Source organism: Nycticebus coucang, chromosome 2, assembly GCF_027406575.1.
Source record: "Nycticebus coucang isolate mNycCou1 chromosome 2, mNycCou1.pri, whole genome shotgun sequence".
NCBI classification, from domain to species: domain Eukaryota; kingdom Metazoa; phylum Chordata; class Mammalia; order Primates; family Lorisidae; genus Nycticebus; species Nycticebus coucang.
The window spans coordinates 44,926,281-44,944,527 of record NC_069781.1 but is presented as its reverse complement, the minus strand read 5'-3'; the positions used below and the strand labels follow the sequence as shown (position 1 = coordinate 44,944,527).

At 44.3% G+C, this 18,247-nt stretch overlaps 2 protein-coding genes across 3 annotated transcripts in view; one reads left to right on the top strand and one right to left on the bottom strand.

The window, feature by feature from the left end:
• UBAP1 (ubiquitin associated protein 1) overlaps positions 1 to 12,114 on the top strand; it is a 72,055-nt gene extending 59,941 nt beyond the window's left edge. For both annotated transcript variants that reach the window (XM_053570480.1, XM_053570491.1), the window contains 3 exons: positions 9,461 to 9,643; positions 10,328 to 10,429; positions 10,992 to 12,114. In XM_053570480.1, coding sequence (XP_053426455.1) covers positions 9,461 to 9,643; positions 10,328 to 10,429; positions 10,992 to 11,132 — 426 coding nt within the window. In that variant the 3' untranslated portion in view covers positions 11,133 to 12,114. The remainder of the gene's footprint in view (positions 1 to 9,460; positions 9,644 to 10,327; positions 10,430 to 10,991) is intronic.
• The window catches only part of KIF24 (kinesin family member 24), a 58,332-nt gene continuing 51,683 nt past the window's right edge, over positions 11,599 to 18,247 (bottom strand). Inside the window, exons 8-10 of the mRNA XM_053570387.1 lie at positions 15,753 to 17,954; positions 14,340 to 14,433; positions 11,599 to 13,859 (exon numbers count right to left, since the gene is read on the bottom strand). Of these exons, the coding sequence (XP_053426362.1) occupies positions 13,719 to 13,859; positions 14,340 to 14,433; positions 15,753 to 17,954 (2,437 nt within the window). The 3' untranslated portion in view covers positions 11,599 to 13,718. The remainder of the gene's footprint in view (positions 13,860 to 14,339; positions 14,434 to 15,752; positions 17,955 to 18,247) is intronic.

The window sequence follows — 18,247 nt, the reverse complement described above, 5'->3', positions numbered from 1 at the left end:
CAAACTCTTGGGCTTATAAGTGATTCTCTTGCCTCAGCCTCCCAAGTAGCTGTGACTACAGATGCCCAACAAAATGCCCGGCTATTTTTTGTTGCACTTTTCATTGTTGGTTAGCTGGCCCGGGTGGGGTTCGAACCTGCCAGCCTGGGTGTATGTGGCTGGCTCCATAACCACTGTGCTACAGGCACCAAGCCAGTAGTAGCATTCTTGGTAAATGATTGTGTATTTCCATTGTTGGAGAGCTCACAACTTCTTGTAAGCTTCCATGGACATTGGGCCAGATAAATGTGATAGAGTGCAGCACACCAGTATTTTCTCCTTGGAGTGGGCTTCATCTTAATTCTTGTTGGTCATTTTTTGGGCTCAGTTCAGCATTATACTCATGATTCCTTGTATGCTTTAGAAAAATTAAAAGCACCCTGGAAAAGATCAGGGATCCTGAGCTAACTCTCCTTACCCCTTATTTAAAGTTTAATTAAATTTTGGTCGAATATTTAGAGGCCAAAGCCAATAAACAGTAGAGATTTCTCTCAAATCAGAACACTTGTAGTTCTTTGACCAATTGATTGGGGAGATTCTTTCTGGCCTGTTCATTTCTTTTTTTTTTGGCCAGGGTTGGGTTTGAACCCGCAACCTCCGGAATATGGGGCTGGCGCCCTACCCTTTGAGCCACAGGCACCGCCCTTGGCCTGTTCATTTCGAAATAGAAGGGGCCTGCTTTTTGCTGGCTTGAGGATTTGCTGCTTTCAGTGGGCAGGTATAAACAGAACTGGAGTTCTGTTTTTCTTCTAAGGGAGTAAAGCCTGGTTTCCATCCTGGTCCTCTATCTTCCTGTTAGTTTTTGAGGCCCATAAAGGGAAGCATTCTCTCCAGGATAGCTAGTGATGAGGTGGGGGTGGTGTAGTGGTCACCTGGGCTATATACACCCTTCATAGGGGAACTCCCAGGGTAGTGTTCCTGGGATTTGGTTTTTGTTGATTGTTTAGGCCCAGTATTTGAGTCTCATTTTTTGGATTTTGATTACATGTTTTACTTTTTCTTTAAGTTTAATCTTAGAAGTTGAGAATCCATGGGATCATAATGTGGGATGGGGTCTCGCTGTGATACTCAGACTAGTTGGAACAGTCTTGTAATGTGTCCTTACTCAAGTCCAGCCTCTATTGCCTGGCCTAGCCAACGTGGATTTCCACTGCCTAGCTTTGCTCAGGAGTTAGGCTAATTTTGTCATTGTGTTCTGTTTCTTCAGGTGTGGAAAATTCCTTTGTCTTTCACAGTTAATTCAGGAAAATCTTTTTGCTTTTTTCCCTTACACTTCTGAGCTCTGAATTTTCTGTGGCCAATAAACGAAGAATAGTGCCTATTTGCTTTTAAATTGTATTTAAAATTTTTTTTTTATTGTTTGGGATTCATTGAGAATACAAAGAATTAGGTTATACTGATTGCATTTGTTAGATAAAGTCCCTCTTATACTTGTGTCCCGCCCCTAAAAAGTGTGCCGTACACCGTGACCCCCATCTTTAAATAATTTTTGACATACAGAATCCTTTAGATTTTAAGTAGTCAAATCCATCGTTCATTTCTTACATTGTAATACAAAAGTTTTCTTTCTTCTATCTTTTAAAAATATTTTGTCAAAGTAATATAAACACATTTTTATGATATCAAGTATCTTTTTAAAGGCTTTTATTGGAAAATAGTAGTTTTCTTTGCTTCACCTCTCCCTGTTTTTCAATTTTGCTTTCCATAGTCAGGCACTTTGAGCTCATTAAGCTGTTTCTGCAGGGATTTGTCTTTGTATTTCTCTCTTCTCTTCTCTTCTTTCTACCTTCCTCTTCTCCTTTTCTTTTCAGACAGGGTTTTGCTCTGAGGCCCAGGGTGGAGTGCAGTGACATCATCATAGCTCACAGCAACCTCAAACTCTGGGCTTAAGCAATCCTCTTTCTGCTTCAGCTTCCCAGGTGCACACCACCACACCTGGCTACTTTGTGTTTTTTGTAGAGATGGGGTCTGAATGCTCTTGCCTTGGTTTCCCAGAGGTGTGAGCTACTGCACCCAGCCTGTCTCTCTGTATTTCTAATTCTATTGCTTTTCCTAAATATATCCATTTTTGACAGTTTTATACTTCCTGTTATAGTAATTGTGGATGTAGCTATTGTAGCAGCCCCTTCTCCACCCCCTTCACTTATCCTCCATCATATTATCACAAATTTTGTATTAATGTTATTGTTCACATTGTTATGATTGGGTAAATATTTATTGCCAAGTTCAGAGAGTACAGTGTGATTGCTTTTTTTTTTTTTGAGACAGAGTCTCAAGCTGTCAGCCTGGGTAGAGTGCTGTGGCGTCACAGCTCACAGCAACCTCAAACTCTTGGGCTTAAGTGATCCTCTTGCCTCAGCTTCCCAAGTAGCTGGGACTACAGGTGCCCACCACATGCCCAGCTATTTTTTTTTTTTTTCCCTCCTATTGCAGTTGTAATTGTTGGTTTAGCTGGCTCAGGCCGGGTTCAAACTGGCCAGCCTCGGTATACGTGGCCGGCGCCCTACTCACTGAGCTTTGGGTGCGGCCCTTCCTTTTCTTTTTTTTTGTGGCATTTTGTTTCTTTTAGTTAAACTATCCTGTTTTTGAAATTTGTATAGTTTCTTTGTAACCTATTGCTAATTTTATCTAAATGCTCCAAGAGAGCTATTGAACACCTAATGATAATTTACATATTAATTAGCCTATCAGTTTTAAGTCCTTGCATATCTAAAAATATTTTAATTTTACTCTGATAATTGAGTAACAGTTTGGCTGGTTTTAGTTTTCTTTATTATTTATTTATTTTTTTTTTAGAGATAGAGTCTCACTTTGTCACCCTTGGTAGAGTGCTGTGACGTCACAGCTCACAGCAACCTCCAACTCCGGGGCTTAGGCGATTCTCTTGCCTCAGCCTCCTGAGTAGCTGGGACTACAGGCGCCTGCCACAACGCCGAGTTACTTTTTTGTTGCAGTTTGGCTGGGGCTGGGTTTGAACTGGCCACCCTCGGTATATGGGGCCTGCACCCTACCCACTGAGCCACAGGTGCCGCCCGGTTTTAGTTTTCTTAATTGAAAGTTCATTTTCCTTTATAATTTTCAAGACATTATTCCTTTTTTCCCCTTTATTTAACTTTTTTTATTGAAGTATAAGCTCCACTGATTTCTGGCATTCCGATAGCATTCTGTGTTCTAGTTTTGTTCCCTCTACCTCCCCTTCTGGAAGCTTTTGGGATCTTTTCTTCATCTTTGGAGACTTGAAATTTATCAGTGATGTGTCTTGTTCGTTCATTGTACTAGACCCTTCTGGATCCTTTGAAATTGAGGTTCAACTCAGTTTTAAAATCCTAGGAAATGAAACAAAATTTTTTTGAGATTTTTCTTTTTTTTTTTTGAGATAGTTTCAGTATGTCACCCTCGGTAGAGTGCTATGACATCATAGCTCACAGCAACCTTAAACTCTTGGGCTTAAGCAATTCTCTTGGCTTAGCCTAGCAAGCAGCTGGGACTACAGGTGCCCACCACAACCCTGGCTATTTTTTTTGTTGTTGTTTTCATTGTTGTTTAGCAGGCCCTGGCTGGAACCCACCAGCCCAGGGTATATGGCCAGCACCCTAATCACTGACCTGTGGTCGCTGAGCCTTTTTTTGGAATTCTTATGAACTGATTGTTTTATTGATCTCTTTGATGCTCTTAATTTTCTATCCTTTCCTGTTTTCAAGCTCTTTGTGTTTATGTTTTACTTTCTGGGATATATCCAATTCACAACCTTTTAAATAAAATTTTTACTTTACCTTATTTTAAACTGTCAAGTGTGTTTTCTGTTCCCTCTCTTGATTTGGTATCTTTCATGTTGGTGGCTTCAGCTTTTTATTCACACTTAAGAGTGATTGTGTGTTGGGGGTGTGCTTGCTGATCATTAAGCTTCATTATGGGTTAGTTGGCTTTCAGGAGAACTCTACAAAATGTCAAAGTGTGAAGGTCTGATAAGTTAGTTTCCCTAGATAATTGAAGGACTTGAGGACTAAGAAAGTTGAGGAATGCTGGTTAGTGTATCTTTACTTAATCATTGTTTAAGTACTTTCACATCAGTCTGCCCTATACTGTGCTTGGTGTCTTTAGCACTTTTTGATCTCTGGTTCATATTTTCTAGCAACTAAACCTTCTGCCTCCTACAGAGGGTGGGAGTGGGTGAGGAAAGTTTTGCCTAAGGGTTTTACTGCTCTAGTTACTGTGTATTTTTGCCTTGTCACAGCAGTACTTGGTGCTTCCAAAGTCTGAGCCCCTTTAAGGCTCCTGAGAGACTTAAAATAGACTGACTCTCTAGGGGCAGCGCCTGTGGCTCAGTCGGTGAGGCACCAGCCCCATATACCGAGGGTGGCGGGTTCAAACCCGGCCCTGGCTGAACTGCAACCAAAAAATAGCTGGGCGTTGTGGCGGGTGCCTGTAGTCCCAGCTACTCGGGAGGCTGAGGCAAGAGAATCGCTTAAGCCCAGGAGTTGGAGGTTGCTGTGAGCTGTGTGATGCCACGGCACTCTGCCAAGGGCCATAAAGTGAGACTCTTGTCTCTACAAAAAAAAAAATAGACTGACTCTCTTTCTTCTTTCCCACTTAAGTTTATAACTTCATTGCTGCCAATTACCATCCCTTCATTAGCTTTCCACATTCTAAAATTTTATATTGTCCATTGCTGCCCCTGTTCTTTCTTTGAGTTGTAAATACAGTTTCAATTCTTTATTTTTAAAAGATAAGATCTTACTGTGTTGCTCAGGCTGGGGTGCTGTGGTATCATTATAGCTTACTGCAGCCTCAAACTTCTGGTCTCAAGTGATCCTTCTGCCTCAGCCTCATAAGTAGTTGGGACTATAGGTGCATGCTACCATGCTGGGCTAATCATTGTTTTTATAGATTCAGGGAGTCTCACTATGTAGCTGAGGCTGGTCTTGAACTTCTGGCCTCAAGTGATACTCCCATCTCAGCCTCCCAAAGTGTTAGGATTACAGGCAGGAGCTATTGTACACTAGCCCTTAATTCTTTTATCATTTTATGTGCTTTTGAGAGGGAAAGACAGTAAAGACATTTGGTCAATTTACTGTATTAAATGAAAGTCCCTCTTTGAAATTCATTATAATGGACTTTCATTTATTGCACAACTGTTGTTGAGGACCAGTAGTTAAGTGTCAGGCCCAAACTCAGGCCCAAACTTGGGGATCCAGAAATGCATTGTGAAATGGTAATTAACCTCTTACATAGTGTTTCTTTTTTTTGTTTCTTTGTTTTTTTGAGACTGAATCTCACTCTTGTCCTCAGTAGAGTGCCATGGTGTCATAGCTCACAGCAACCTCAAACTCTTGGGCTCAAGTGATCCTCTTGCCTCAGTCTCCGGAGTAGCCGGGACTGTAGGTGCCCACCACAATGCTTGGCTATTTTTAGAGACAAGGTCTCACTTTGACTCAGGCTGGCCCCGAACTTGTGAGCTCAGGCCATACACTCTCCTCAGCCTCCCAGAGTGGTAGGGTTATAGGCATGAGCCACTGCACTGGCCTAGGACAGTATTTTTCAACTTTTTTTTTTTTTTTTTAATCTCACAGCACACTTGAACTATAGTTAAACTTCCTCAGCACACTTGAATTATGTTGATCAAAAAAATAAAAGAGTGAAAAAAGAATATACTTACTATGCTTTGAAATTCTTTTGAAAATAATTTGATTAATCTTTAAAATTTTTTTACGGTGCGCCTAAGATCCTCTTAACAGCACACCAGTTGAAAATCACTGCTCTAGGAGCTCACATTAACCTACTGTAATATGCAGTGTGCCAGCAGTGTGACCAGAACTCTGGGGCCATGGGTGAGAGTGTGGGTATCGTGTGTGTGCATTAGCAGTGGGGTGAAAGGAAGGTATATGGGAAGACTTGGCAGATGAGCTCTTTTTGATTGAGGTAGGACTTGAATGCTGCATAGATACAGAAAGTACTTTCTGAAGCTTAGGAATGTACTTAGATGCTTTAGATGGCTTGAACACTAATATTTGTGTCTTCTCACGAATTAATATTTAATTTGGAAAGATGTCTTAATTCTCATTTTTTTCTAGTTTCTACTTTTTGGGGGTTTGTTACAAGTATATAGAGCATTTTATTCATTGAATATGGAAATCCTATTATGCCAAGAGTTAACCCTTGCCACCTCCAAGAACTAAATTTTATCATTCTTTTATTTAAAAATTCTTTTTTTTTTTTTTTAATGTTTTGCAGTTTTTGGCTGGGGCTGGGTTTGAACCTACCACCTCTGGTATATGGGGCGGTGCCCTACTTCTTTGAGCCACAGGCACCACCCTATTTAAAAATTCTTAATGACAAAGGGCTACCATGAATGTAGTAATAGTGTTTAAAAAGTAATATCTGTGTTTATCACAAGCATTATATATATTTGAGATTATACTTTGGATTAAATAGCTTTGGTGAGTGACTCAAGAAATGAAATGTTACTGTGTTACAATTTTGATAAGGAATCCTTTTTTTTTGGTAGAGACAGAGTCTCACTTTATGGCCCTCGGTAGAGTGCCGTGGCATCACACAGCTCACAGCAACCTCCAACTCCTGGGCTTGAGTGATTCTCTTGCCTCAGCCTCCCGAGTAGCTGGGACTACAGGCGCCCGCCACAACACCCAGCTATTTTTTGGTTGCAGTTCAGCCGGGGCCGGGTTTGAACCCGCCACCCTCGGTATATGGGACCGGCGCCTTACCGACTGAGCCACAGGCGCCACCCAGGAATCCTTTTTAATATTGTCCATTTGGGGATCTGCTGAATTAGTTCAATACCTGTTGATTCAAAATCATTTATTTGAGGTACCATTTTATCCCCGTTCAAGGAAAGTATCATCCATCCTGACATTTAAAATCCCATGCATCTTTTAGAGAATTATAGACTTTATACAACTAATATATATATATATCCTATATTTTTCACTTAATATAAATGCTTCTAAATGTAATTTTAAATGATTACCCAACAGTCAGATGGCTATTATTTACTAAGCTAAAACCCTGTGTTGGATATTTACTAGACTGTCTCTGACATTTATCATTAATGATGTTGAGATGAATATTCTTATACATAAATGTTATTTGCATTTTTTGTTATTTCTTTGGACTAATTCTCTGAAAGTAGGCAATTGGATCAAAGAGTCTGAACATTTTTTTTAAGGATTTAGAAGTACCGAAAGAAGACCAAATAACATTCCCACAAAGCAGGGCATATGAGAGTATTGCATATATTTTTAAAATACATTTTATTTTTATTATTATTTTGAGTCTCAAAAGAGACTATTATTCAGAGTCTCATACTGTTGCTGGGTTAGAGTGCAGTGGCATCATCATAGCTCACTACCACCTCAAAGTCCTGGGCTCAAGCAATATTCCTACCTCAGCCTCCTGAGGAGCTGGGACTTGCAGGTGCCTGCCTTTGTGGAGATGGGGTCTGACTCTTGCTCAGACTAGTCTGAACTCCTGGCTTCAAGCAGTCTTCCCAGTTGGGCTCCTAGAATGCTAGGATTATAGGCATGAGCCACCACACCCAGCCAATTTTATTGAATTTTTATTTTTATTTTTTTTGAGACAGAATCTTATTTTGTCACCCTCAGTAGAGTGCCAGGGCATCATGGCTCACAGCAACCTCAAACTCCCTGTACAAGTGGTCCTCTTGCCTCAGGCTTCCAAGTAGCTGGGACTACAGGTGTCTGCCACAGCTCCTGACAGGGTCTTGTTCTTTTTTTTTTTTTTTTTAATAGACTCTTTTTTTTTTTTTTTTTTTTTTTTTTTTGTGGTTTTTTGGCCGGGGCTGGGTTTGAACCCGCCACCTACGACATATGGGACTGGCGCCCTACTCCTTGAGCCACAGGCGCCGCCCAGGCAGGGTCTTGTTCTTGTTCATGCTGGTCTTGAATACCTGAGTTCAGGCAGTCTACCTGCCTCGGCCTCTCAGAGTGTCATTAGTATAGATGTGAGCCACTGTGCTCAGCCAATTTTATTGACTTTTTAAAACGTATGATATTTTAGTAGAAGTTTATGCCCCTACCCCACCTTGTATTCATTTAGGAGGCTTTATGAGAAAGGCAGGCACATGAAGAATAGGCCTGACTCCTCCCTTGCTGAGGCATGTTCTGTGAGACCTGGCATTGCTTTCACTGTTGTTATTCCTGAGTTCAGGTCAAGCCTGTCCTTGAAGAATAAGACACAATCTTAGTCCTATAAAGTAGTTTGATTGGTATGATCCAGTCCCCATGCCCTGTAATGACGCCTGTAACCTAATGATAGCCCTGTGACTGGGCTGCTGAGAGTGTGTTGTGGTGAGATGGTTATGCAGGGTGGGCTTTAAGGCCAGGGGTTTTCCTGGCTTTCCTGAGCTGACTCTGAGGACAGCATCTGGTTATACATACGTAATTTTGGACTTTTAGGACAGAGGTCTCCCTACTGCCTGATACCCTCTCACTTCCCATAAAAAACGGGAATGCCCTCTGAAACATTTTCCCTGATTCCCGGGAGCTGGGCCAAGCTGTAGAAGGGCTTGTGACCTTGTTCCCATGGTATATGAGTCCTCTTGGTCTGGGAGTGAGCTGTTTTCGTGCCTTGGGCCTGATTCATCAGTAGTGGTTGGAGGAGTTAAAAATCAGAATATGTACACCAGTCAGATTAGGGTTAGTAAGTCCAGAGGCAGGTAGTAGTAGGCTGCCTATAGCCAGAATAGGGTCCTAGAATCCACATTCTAGTCCTTGGAACTCAGCCTAGTGCGGCTAATATCCCTTCATTCCAGGCTTTATAGGATGGCAGGTTTATCAGGAAGTGAAACATAGTACATAGTGTGGTGTAAAGGTACTGAAAACTCTAGGAGCCTGAGCTGCCCATGCATGGGAACAGCACTTGCAGCGTCTACCCAATGATAAGACTTCAGAGTCTCTGGATTTAGCTTCAAAGCTAGGTGTGTATGAAGTGAACAGTCCCTCAGGGACTTTGAGATACAGCAGAATTGGAAAGGGATAATGGAGCCCTGGAGAGAAATCATCTCAGTGACCTTGGGTATCAGTCCTGTGGGCAGTCTCAGAACTTCTTTCTGTATTTCAAGCCCAGGGGATGTGGGCAGGAAAGGGTGTGTGGCTATTGTGCTGCTTTCTTTCTTACTCTGCAAGTGGGATAAGGGCAGAGAGCAGGACAGTCACAATTGCAGGTACCCTCTCAGCTTTCTTCTCCTGTGGTTAGTATTCTCCTACCCTCTTCATTGCTTTTTAGGATATTTGACCAGCAGCCTGGCCCTTTATTCCAAGCATTCTTCTTAACTGATTAGAGTCCGAAATGGCAAGCCCCTAGACCAGACTACTTTAGTGATGTGTCTTCTGGGACTTAGGTCTTCTTTCTTCTTCCCTTGATCTTCTTGTTTCTCCATCACCAGGTTACCCCTCCTAATTTCTCAATGTCACAAGTGCCCAACATGCCCAGCTGTCCCCAGGCCTATTCTGAACTACAGACACTGTCTCCCAGCGAGCGGCAGTGTGTGGAGACAGTGGTCAATATGGGCTACTCATATGAGTGTGTCCTGAGAGCCATGAAGAAAAAAGGAGAGAACATTGAACAGGTGAGCAGTTGGTCGGCAATGGGAAGTGGGGGGGTCAGTCAGAAGTCTCAGACCTTTGGAGCTGGAGTAGTGTCCTGCCTTTATTCTGGAGTTCCTTAGACTCATCGCACCAACTTCCTTTTTGGGTTTGTGGGGACTCAGGTCATTTTGTCAGGCAGCCAGTAGGCTCAGCAGTAGTACTTCTTTGGGGGCTACTTTAGGACCTAGGCTGAGGCAAAGCCTCAGGAGTATTAGTACTCTTACCAGTTACCTTTTTTCTCTGCCCTTCCAGAGGGCAAAACTAGACTCTGGGTATGGTTAAATAACATCCTTCTAAGAATTTTTATCTTCCATAGCTGCCCTACCCCAATTACTATTCGAAGTAGTAATTGAGTCCTACATTTTAGGGGTATTTTCTTATTTGGGCTATTTCTTAGAGGAATTTCTTGTCTAGGCTCTGAAGTTGATATTCTGGTAGATGTGAAATCAGCTGTGGCAGCACCTCGTTTTGAAAAATGACTACTTGCAAATAGTCATTGAGATCTTATTGTGTTGGATACAGTACAAGGCACAAAATCAAGTCCTATCCAGGATTCGACAGTGCAGTGGGGCAGGAAGCAGGCTTCACACTAGCCAGTTTATGTAAGACTATTGGGAAGCACAGAGAATGGCAGTAGGTGCTAAACCTGTTGTTTCTTTTCATAGATTCTCGACTATCTCTTTGTACATGGACAGCTTTGTGAGAAGGGTTTTGACCCTCTTTTAGTGGAAGAGGCTCTGGAAATGCACCAGTGTTCAGAAGAGAAGGTAGGAACCTTCATGCTTCATGAAAACCCTGTGGAAGGAGGGACAAAATAGTCTGGTTTTCTCCCCTGGCCCCAAACCCCCTTTCCATGCCAGTGACCACAGACAGAAGCAGCCAGTGGGCAGAATCTCCCATGTCCAGACAGGCTGAAGCCTATGTTTAGGTTGAGCGAAGACTATTTAGAATCCTAGTGAAGGGAAGGTGAAATTGACCTTTTAGATGACTGAGGAGATTGCTGGTCTCTGCCTAACCTACTTCTGGACATCTGCCATTTCTGGGTTCAGTATCCTGCCTTGGTGGAAGTGTGGGATGTGGGTGGTGGAACCCAGAGGTCAGCAAAGGTTAATTGGAGGGGATGGGTGTGATGCCTGAAGGATGATGTGTTGTGGCATTAAACCTGTCTGCCTTAGCTTCCTCCATAGCTCACCTCTCCTTGCTAGGGTGCTTTGGTTAAAGTATGCAGACAGCACCCCCCTCCTCCAAAACCCCTCTCTGTACTACTTTGCTCAGCTTGATATATGGTTGGACCCTTTTCTTTAATCTGAATTTTTTTCTATCCTTTAGATGATGGAGTTTCTTCAGTTAATGAGCAAATTTAAGGAAATGGGCTTTGAACTGAAAGACATTAAGGAGGTTTTGCTATTACACAACAATGACCAGGACAATGCTTTGGAAGACCTCATGGCTCGGGCAGGAGCCAGCTGAGACCAGGCCCTGCCTAGGTCCTGTTGTGGAGACACCACCCCCAGGAGGCCCTGCACAGCCCACCTGTGGGAAAAGAGAAGGGGCGCACTTCTGGATTTTCTTTTGGGGTTTAGAAGGTCAGATGTGGAGACTGTGCTTGCTAGTCTCTGAGCCTAGGCCATTAGCCTGGGAGAAAATGGGGAAGATCTGGGCATGTGAATGGCCCCAGAACAGTCCTGGCTCCTTCCATATGAAATGTATTTGCAATTTGAGAAGCGTCCTAACCACCTCAGCCCTCCAGAGAGACTGTCCTGGTCTCTCTGGGGTCTTTGTGTACTCAGCTGAAACCTGGCCAAGAGTTGTCAGGGAGCATGGGTGGGAGGACGAGACTCAGTGCTGCTTTCCCTCCACTCTACACAGTGGACTGAACTCCAATTTTAAGTTGAGTGTAAGTGAAAAATTTTTTTTTAGGGCTTTGTTTATTTTTCCCTCCTTTTAACAAAGTCTCTTAGTGTTGACACTGGTTCTGCAAAGTCTCTGAGGTGCAAAGAATGCACTTTTCCCTACGGGACCTAGAGTTTGCCTCTTCTGCAAGGCATTGACCATGCTTCCTGCTCCAGCCTGTTTCTCTTGGCTTAGTTTGGACCACAGTCCTTTGCTACCCAGGGTTTTAGAGTCCCTGCTCTAGGAAACAGTTGTCAGTTTAAGAAATTATTGGTCCCTTCTCAGCACGTTGAATGGATCAGAAAACAGGTCGTGATTTCATTGGCGAGCACTAACTCCACCTCTGTTCTCCTTGAACAGCCTCTCCCTCCAGCCCACTGCTTTAGGATGATACAATGAGTAACACCTAGTCATAGAAATCAGTCTTTTTGTTTTGTTTTGTATTATGTTGTACATCATTAAAGATCTAAACACAAAGGATATACAGTCTTGATGAATCTAAAATAATTTGCTAACTATTTTGATTCTTCAGAGAGAACTACTAATAAAAATCTAAAAGATGTCCTGCTGTGCTTTATTGCCAAGTGCTGTTTTACTGAGGGGTTTGGGTAGGTGGGTATGAAGGAATTTCCTGCTTAGATTTGTTGGAGATGAAACAGGACTTAACCATTTTCTGTTTTAGAACTTTCTTCCCATTCTAGCCCTGTAGGATTTTAGTCGGCCCTGATTTTTGTCTGTTTGAACCTTAGCTGTCTCTGTGCCAAGCAAAACTGACTCTGGAGGTGGGTAGGATAGGCTGGACCTTCAGGGGAATCACCCAGGAAATGAATAAGTCCCTTTTCTTCAGGGTAGCAGACGTTTATGTGCTCTGTACCACAGAGCTGAATTCAAACTGTTTCGCCAGCTCTCAGAGGTACTGTTATATCTGATAAAACTGGATTCATTCCTAACATTTATTGTCCTTAGACTTGAATATTACTCCCCTGTCCCACTTGGCTTGATGGCTGGTGTGGGTCTCTTTCATGTGAGGAAGCCCCAATCTGGAACAAGGACGACCTCTGGTGGTCAGATGAGGTACTGCCAGAGGCTGACAAAGGGTGACCTGGCCAGGTTGCTATAGTCACATGAGAACCATTTAAACTCCCTCTTTTTAAACCTTAAAAAGTCATCTTTCACCTGAAGGAAACCAAAGTTTACAGGGTAATTTGCATTAGGGTCAACACTGTGACACAAGAATCTAATTTAGCCCAAGGTGGATCTGGAGGATGCTTCCTGTATCTTTTTAGATACACAGCAAACAAAACTCAGATAAAGGCTGTGTGTGTGTGTGTAAATTCTGTTTCAGAGGACTCAGACTGTTGAGTGTCTGTGCAAGATACAATACAGGCCCTTGAGAGTGGCTGGCCAGGGTGTCCTGGATGATGGCAAGACTAGAAGACTTGTCTGAAATATTCTAGCTTGTCAGCTAGTCTGTGAGGGATATGGAGTCTCAGGAACTGCTGTAGAAGCATGAGGGCTGTTGAACATTGTACATGTACATAGGCTTATCACCCCAGCAAAAATCAGGGATGGGAAAATAATGCAATGACATGAGCACCTTTTGTCTGAAAATTGGATTGCACTAAGGGAGGAGAACTCCCTAAGCCTGTCCCATATCAGCTGCTATGAAAGACACAGCAAGTCAAGGTCTATCATTTTCAAAAACTATCTAAATCCCTAAATCAGTTTCCAAGGGTTAATGGGGGCAGAGTTCACCCCACCACTGCCCCACTAGTACCAATGTTTTAGGTGTAGCCAAGGTTTTAGTCTTTCAAGATAGGTACAGAATTCAGTTGATAAAGCCCCTGGGGCTCAGCTGGTTGTCTTCCCTGGTTTGTGACTTCTGACCTTTAGGTTACTATTGATAACCCCATCTTCAGGGTTATTAGACCCAAATGTGTTCCAGACAACAGGTCAGTAAAACAAAAACTCTAGTCCCAAAGAAAAGGGAGGGGCATTAAGTTCTTCAGCCTGGCCCTGAAGGAGAAGCTGGAACCAGGCTAGTATGGGCAGGAGCAGAGAGAGGGTTTTGGTAATATACAAGAAGACCTAGCAGAGGCTCCAGCCCCTGAAAGCCCAGCACAGGCTCTTGCACTGCCCACACCACCCACACAGGATCTTGTGCTAAGACACCACTGTCCTCTCAGGGACTTCATCTGGCCTGTGGAAGGTGAGGTACAGCTGGAGCTGGCTTCTAAGACTCTGGATGCACTTGGACTTCAGAACCATGATCTCATCCAATTGGGTCACAAAATCTTCAAAATCCTGAGAAAGGAAACAAAAGACAAAGGGAATTTTTGCTCTTGCTGCGCCCTCTGCCAGATAAGCTTTTCTAGTCTCTCCTTTTGCAGGAAAATTTCAGAACTTTTCAGGATATTTGCTATGGCACTTCTCTGCATTCGAGACACTTTCTAGGTAGAGGTATTTTTCAGGACAGAAAAATACTTTTTGATAGAAATACCTCTCTGGTCTGCAGGCTGGTCATTGTTCATGACAGGAGCCCCTAAAAGCCAGTAGGAAGGCAGAGTAGCTAAGAATAGAAGCTGGAAATATTTTAGCCTGGGAATGGGGAGTAGAGATGGTACCATCTCCCATCTGACCTGCACCTGCTGAGGCTGTCATAGAGGCCTGACGAGGTGTGACAACAGACTCTTAGTCTGCAACTAACCCCAGCCGACAAAGACTACCATCAAACTAGCTATAGGCTAATTCCCAACAGCCCCCAGTTTAGTCAAGGTTACTTACATTAGAAGCCATCTGGCTCATAAGGGTCTCTTCCTTGAAGCCTAGCTCGGCCATTTCATCCAGCTGTTCCTGGTGTGCTTGAATGACCACCTGCCTGGGAATACCAGAGAAGACACTGATCATGGCCTCCCATCCTCAATTCTAGGCTGGAAGCTGCTTCTGCCCAAAGTGGTCAAGGCTTTGACCACTCACCTACCCACTCTCTTGTTCTTCCTCAGGACTAGTACAGGGATTAGGGAGAAACAATGAGATACAGAAAAACAGGCAAGGGTTTCTTAAGCTGTCTGCTGCCTCCTCAGCTTTATGGAGGGGCAGGGCTGTGTACTGCTTCCTTCTGCAGGAGCTTGCCCATTTCCCACAGCTTCCTTGTGGAAAGAATCTGAAGCTGTGGCCACTGTAACTGGTATCCTTAGCACAAAGTGGAACCTACTGCCTCGATTGCTATCATTTTTACTTCCGGTACAGTGGGCGTCCTCAAACTTTTTGAGGGGACCAATTCACTGTCCTTCAGACCGCTGGAGGGCCAGACTATAGTTTAAAAAAAAAACAACTATGAACAAATTCCTATGCACACTGCACATATCTTATTATTTTTTTTTTTTTGTAGAGGCAGAGTCTCACTTTACTGCCCTTGGTAGAGTGCTGTGGCAGTCACATGGCTCACAGCAACCTCCAGCTCTTGGGCTTACGTGATTCTCTTGCCTCAGCCTCCCGAGCAGCTGGGACTACAGGCCACAACGCCTGGCTATTTTTTTTGTTGCAGTTTGGCAGGGGCTGGGTTTGAACCCGCCACCCTCGGTATATGGGGCCGGGGCCCTACTCACTGAGCCACAGGAGCTGCCCACATATCTTATTTTGAAGTTAAAAAAAACAGGGGTGGCGCCTGTGGCTCAGTCGGTAAGGCGCTGGCCCCATATACTGAGGGTGGCGGGCTCAAACCCGGCCCCGGCCAAACTGCAACCAAAAAATAGCCAGGCGTTGTGGCGGGTGCCTGTAGTCCCAGCTGCTCGGGAGGCTGAGGCAAGAGAATCGCTTAAGCCCAGGAGTTGGAGGTTGCTGTGAGCTGTGTGAGGCCATGGCACTCTACCGAGGGCCATAAAGTGAGACTGTCTCTACAAAAAAAAAAAACAACAGGAACAAATACAATCACACAACCTCATGTGGCCCACGGGCCGCAGTTTGAGGACCCCTGCTGCAGAGGGTCCAGGAATCAAAGAAGAGGGTCTGAACTAGAAACTGGAGAGCCTTTTGGCAGACTCTAATAATAGGTAGAGACCATAGAGCAACAAGATCATCCATCTGGAGAGGCAAGCTCCTCCCCTATGCATCCCTGCATGGCTGCCTTTTGGTTCCTAACAAAACATGGGGTAGGAGTCACGGTGTGAAAGGGGCTCAAGTCTTGGTCCAACTTACTGTGCTTGCTTTAGGGTGAGCTGATGGAGTATCCCTGCAGTCTTGGGAGAGCAGCTGTGGATCAAGGGAGAGCCTAGTCCTGCTAAGCACCTTGAGACTGGCCTGTGTTTGAGCCATGTGATGTCTCTGTAGGAGGACAAATCAAACTCCTGCCAACTTAGCCTTGTAGGATTTTTCTTCCCCTGGACCCAGGATTGGTCACTGCTTCCTGTTTGTGGGATAAGTGTAGGTCCAGAATGGGGCATCCCAGTATGTATGGTAGGGGAGAGCTTTCTTGGGAAACCCCAGGAGCTGCCCTGTTCTGTCTCCTCAGCATCAGCGTCATATTGCTCACCACCCACATCTTCCTGGGAGAGGAGTGCAGTCTCTTTGCTCTGGCAGGCCTCTCCCAGGTCAGTCTCCCTGTGGGGCAGCTTGTCAGGTGGGTGCTGACGGATGGGTGATGGGGACAGAGCTGGAAGATCACTTCCAGGCTTATTGTCAGGGGGAGATGAGGACAGCCACAGGTGTCCAGTTGCTAAAGACACTGGCAAGTATGCCTCTTGATCACCGGATAACATTGTGTAGTCTACAACAGGCCTCCCTGAGCTTTCTGTCACTGGACTATGCATAGCTCTATCCTGGGCCAGCTGCTCCAAGGGAGGAGAACCCTCATCATCTCGGTTCTCTAGGAGGGACACTGTGAGGGGAGCCATCAGTCCAGAAGCATATTCAGAGCACATGCCTAATTGTCCTCTAGAGTCTTCTTGGAAAGGATCACTGTTTTTCACTGTTCTAATCACTTGAGTTGGACTATCTTCACAGACTTCCTTCAAAGGTGTGGTGACTGTGTCTGTTTGGTTTGGGGATCCAGGAATTACAATGTGAGATAGTGAGGAAGTGAAACGATCTTCCTTTGGGGAGGGCAAGCTGCTCTCAGTCTGTCCAGGAACCTCACTTCTGAAAGCATCCTGTCTGAGATCAATGACAAGGCCTCCACCTCTTTTCTGGTTGTATATAAAATCTACCTGTGAGCAGTAGGGCTTCTCTGCCAGGTTGTCTGTGGGAGAAAGCCCCGAGGAGGTAGAGTCCTCTTGTCTGCTCCAATCCAACGGCATATTACTTGGGCTGCAGCTATGATTGAGTGCTGCTCTTCTGTGGCTTATAGGGTCCCTGGAGTATACCCAGCTTTCAGTTAGACCTTTCTCATCATCATCTGTCTGATGGCTAGAAAACAGGCTCTGTTGCCTTTTCGCTGCCTGCTCCTCAGAACCTTGCTTCCCCCTCTGATGAAGGAAGAATGAGTCTTCACCATTCTCCCGGTTGTTCCCCTGCTTTTTGGCCCTCTGATTGGAGACATGTGAAAAAGAATCTTCACTGAAATCACTGTCATCAAGGTCCTCAACTTGGGCTCCATCATGGCTCTCAGAATAAGAGTGGAACAGAGGTGGAGTCTCATTCTGGAGCTGACCCTCTGGGGGCCTGTACTGGCATAAAAACCTTTCCAGTGGTTGGTAATTTAACTTTTGTTGAAGGAGAGGTGGCTGCTGGAACTGCTGGTGATAAAAGCGCAAATGTTCCTCTCTGTCCTTCTGATGTGGAGGGATGTTTGTCCAGGTTTCTGAGGCAGGCCTGGCAGGCATGCTTCCCTCACTGTCCTGATTATATTCTGTAATATGGTGGGTGTTGTTAATTCGTGACACAAGCTGCTTCTGTACTGGCTGCACAGTCTGAACTTTCTTGTACTCTGTGGGCAGCTTACCATGCACCAGCCCTTCTCCTGGGCCTGGAGCTCTGCTTCCCCACCCAAGGGTAGTTTTGTTGCCAATTTGATTTTTTTCAGAGCATAATGGTATTGACTCTCCTGGCTTTTTTTTTGCCAAATGGCCAGACCTCATGGTTCCTTTGACGGGGCTAGTCTGAACGACCCACTCTTGAGGAAGACTCCCTCTGGAGCTACCCCTTTTACAAGGGACTTTAGGAACAGAGACAAAAGGGATGTTGGGTGGGTGGCTGGCCAGAGGATACACCTTCCCTCTTGTGGAGCCAGGTACCCCTGTAAGTGACTGTTTAAGCCCCAGCTTTACTTTCTTGGGAGAACACTTGTCCCCTGGCAGGGCCACAGGGGAGCTCTGAATTCGTTTTGGAGAGGAGTTTCCAGATGTCCGATTTCGACTGGTAGCTGAAGTGTAACACTTAATGCCTTTTTTAAGTTCCTTGACCCTGTAAATAACCATTTTTATGTTAAAGTATATTTTGGTATGTTCTGTAATTCCTTTTCTATAGCTTTCTGGGGAAACAAAGACCAAAGAAAATTATTACAAGGATTGGGAGTTTTCTTGCTTTTTTTTTTTAATCTGGGAGAGATTAAGAGGAAAAGGGTGCATTCTATTTTAGCATAAAATATCCCTTCGCACCTGAATAAAAAAGAACAGTGTCTGCTCTAAGGTTATAAGTATGTACCCTACATTCTGTAATCAGAAGAGTTTTGGAAATACCTACACGTAAGGGACAGG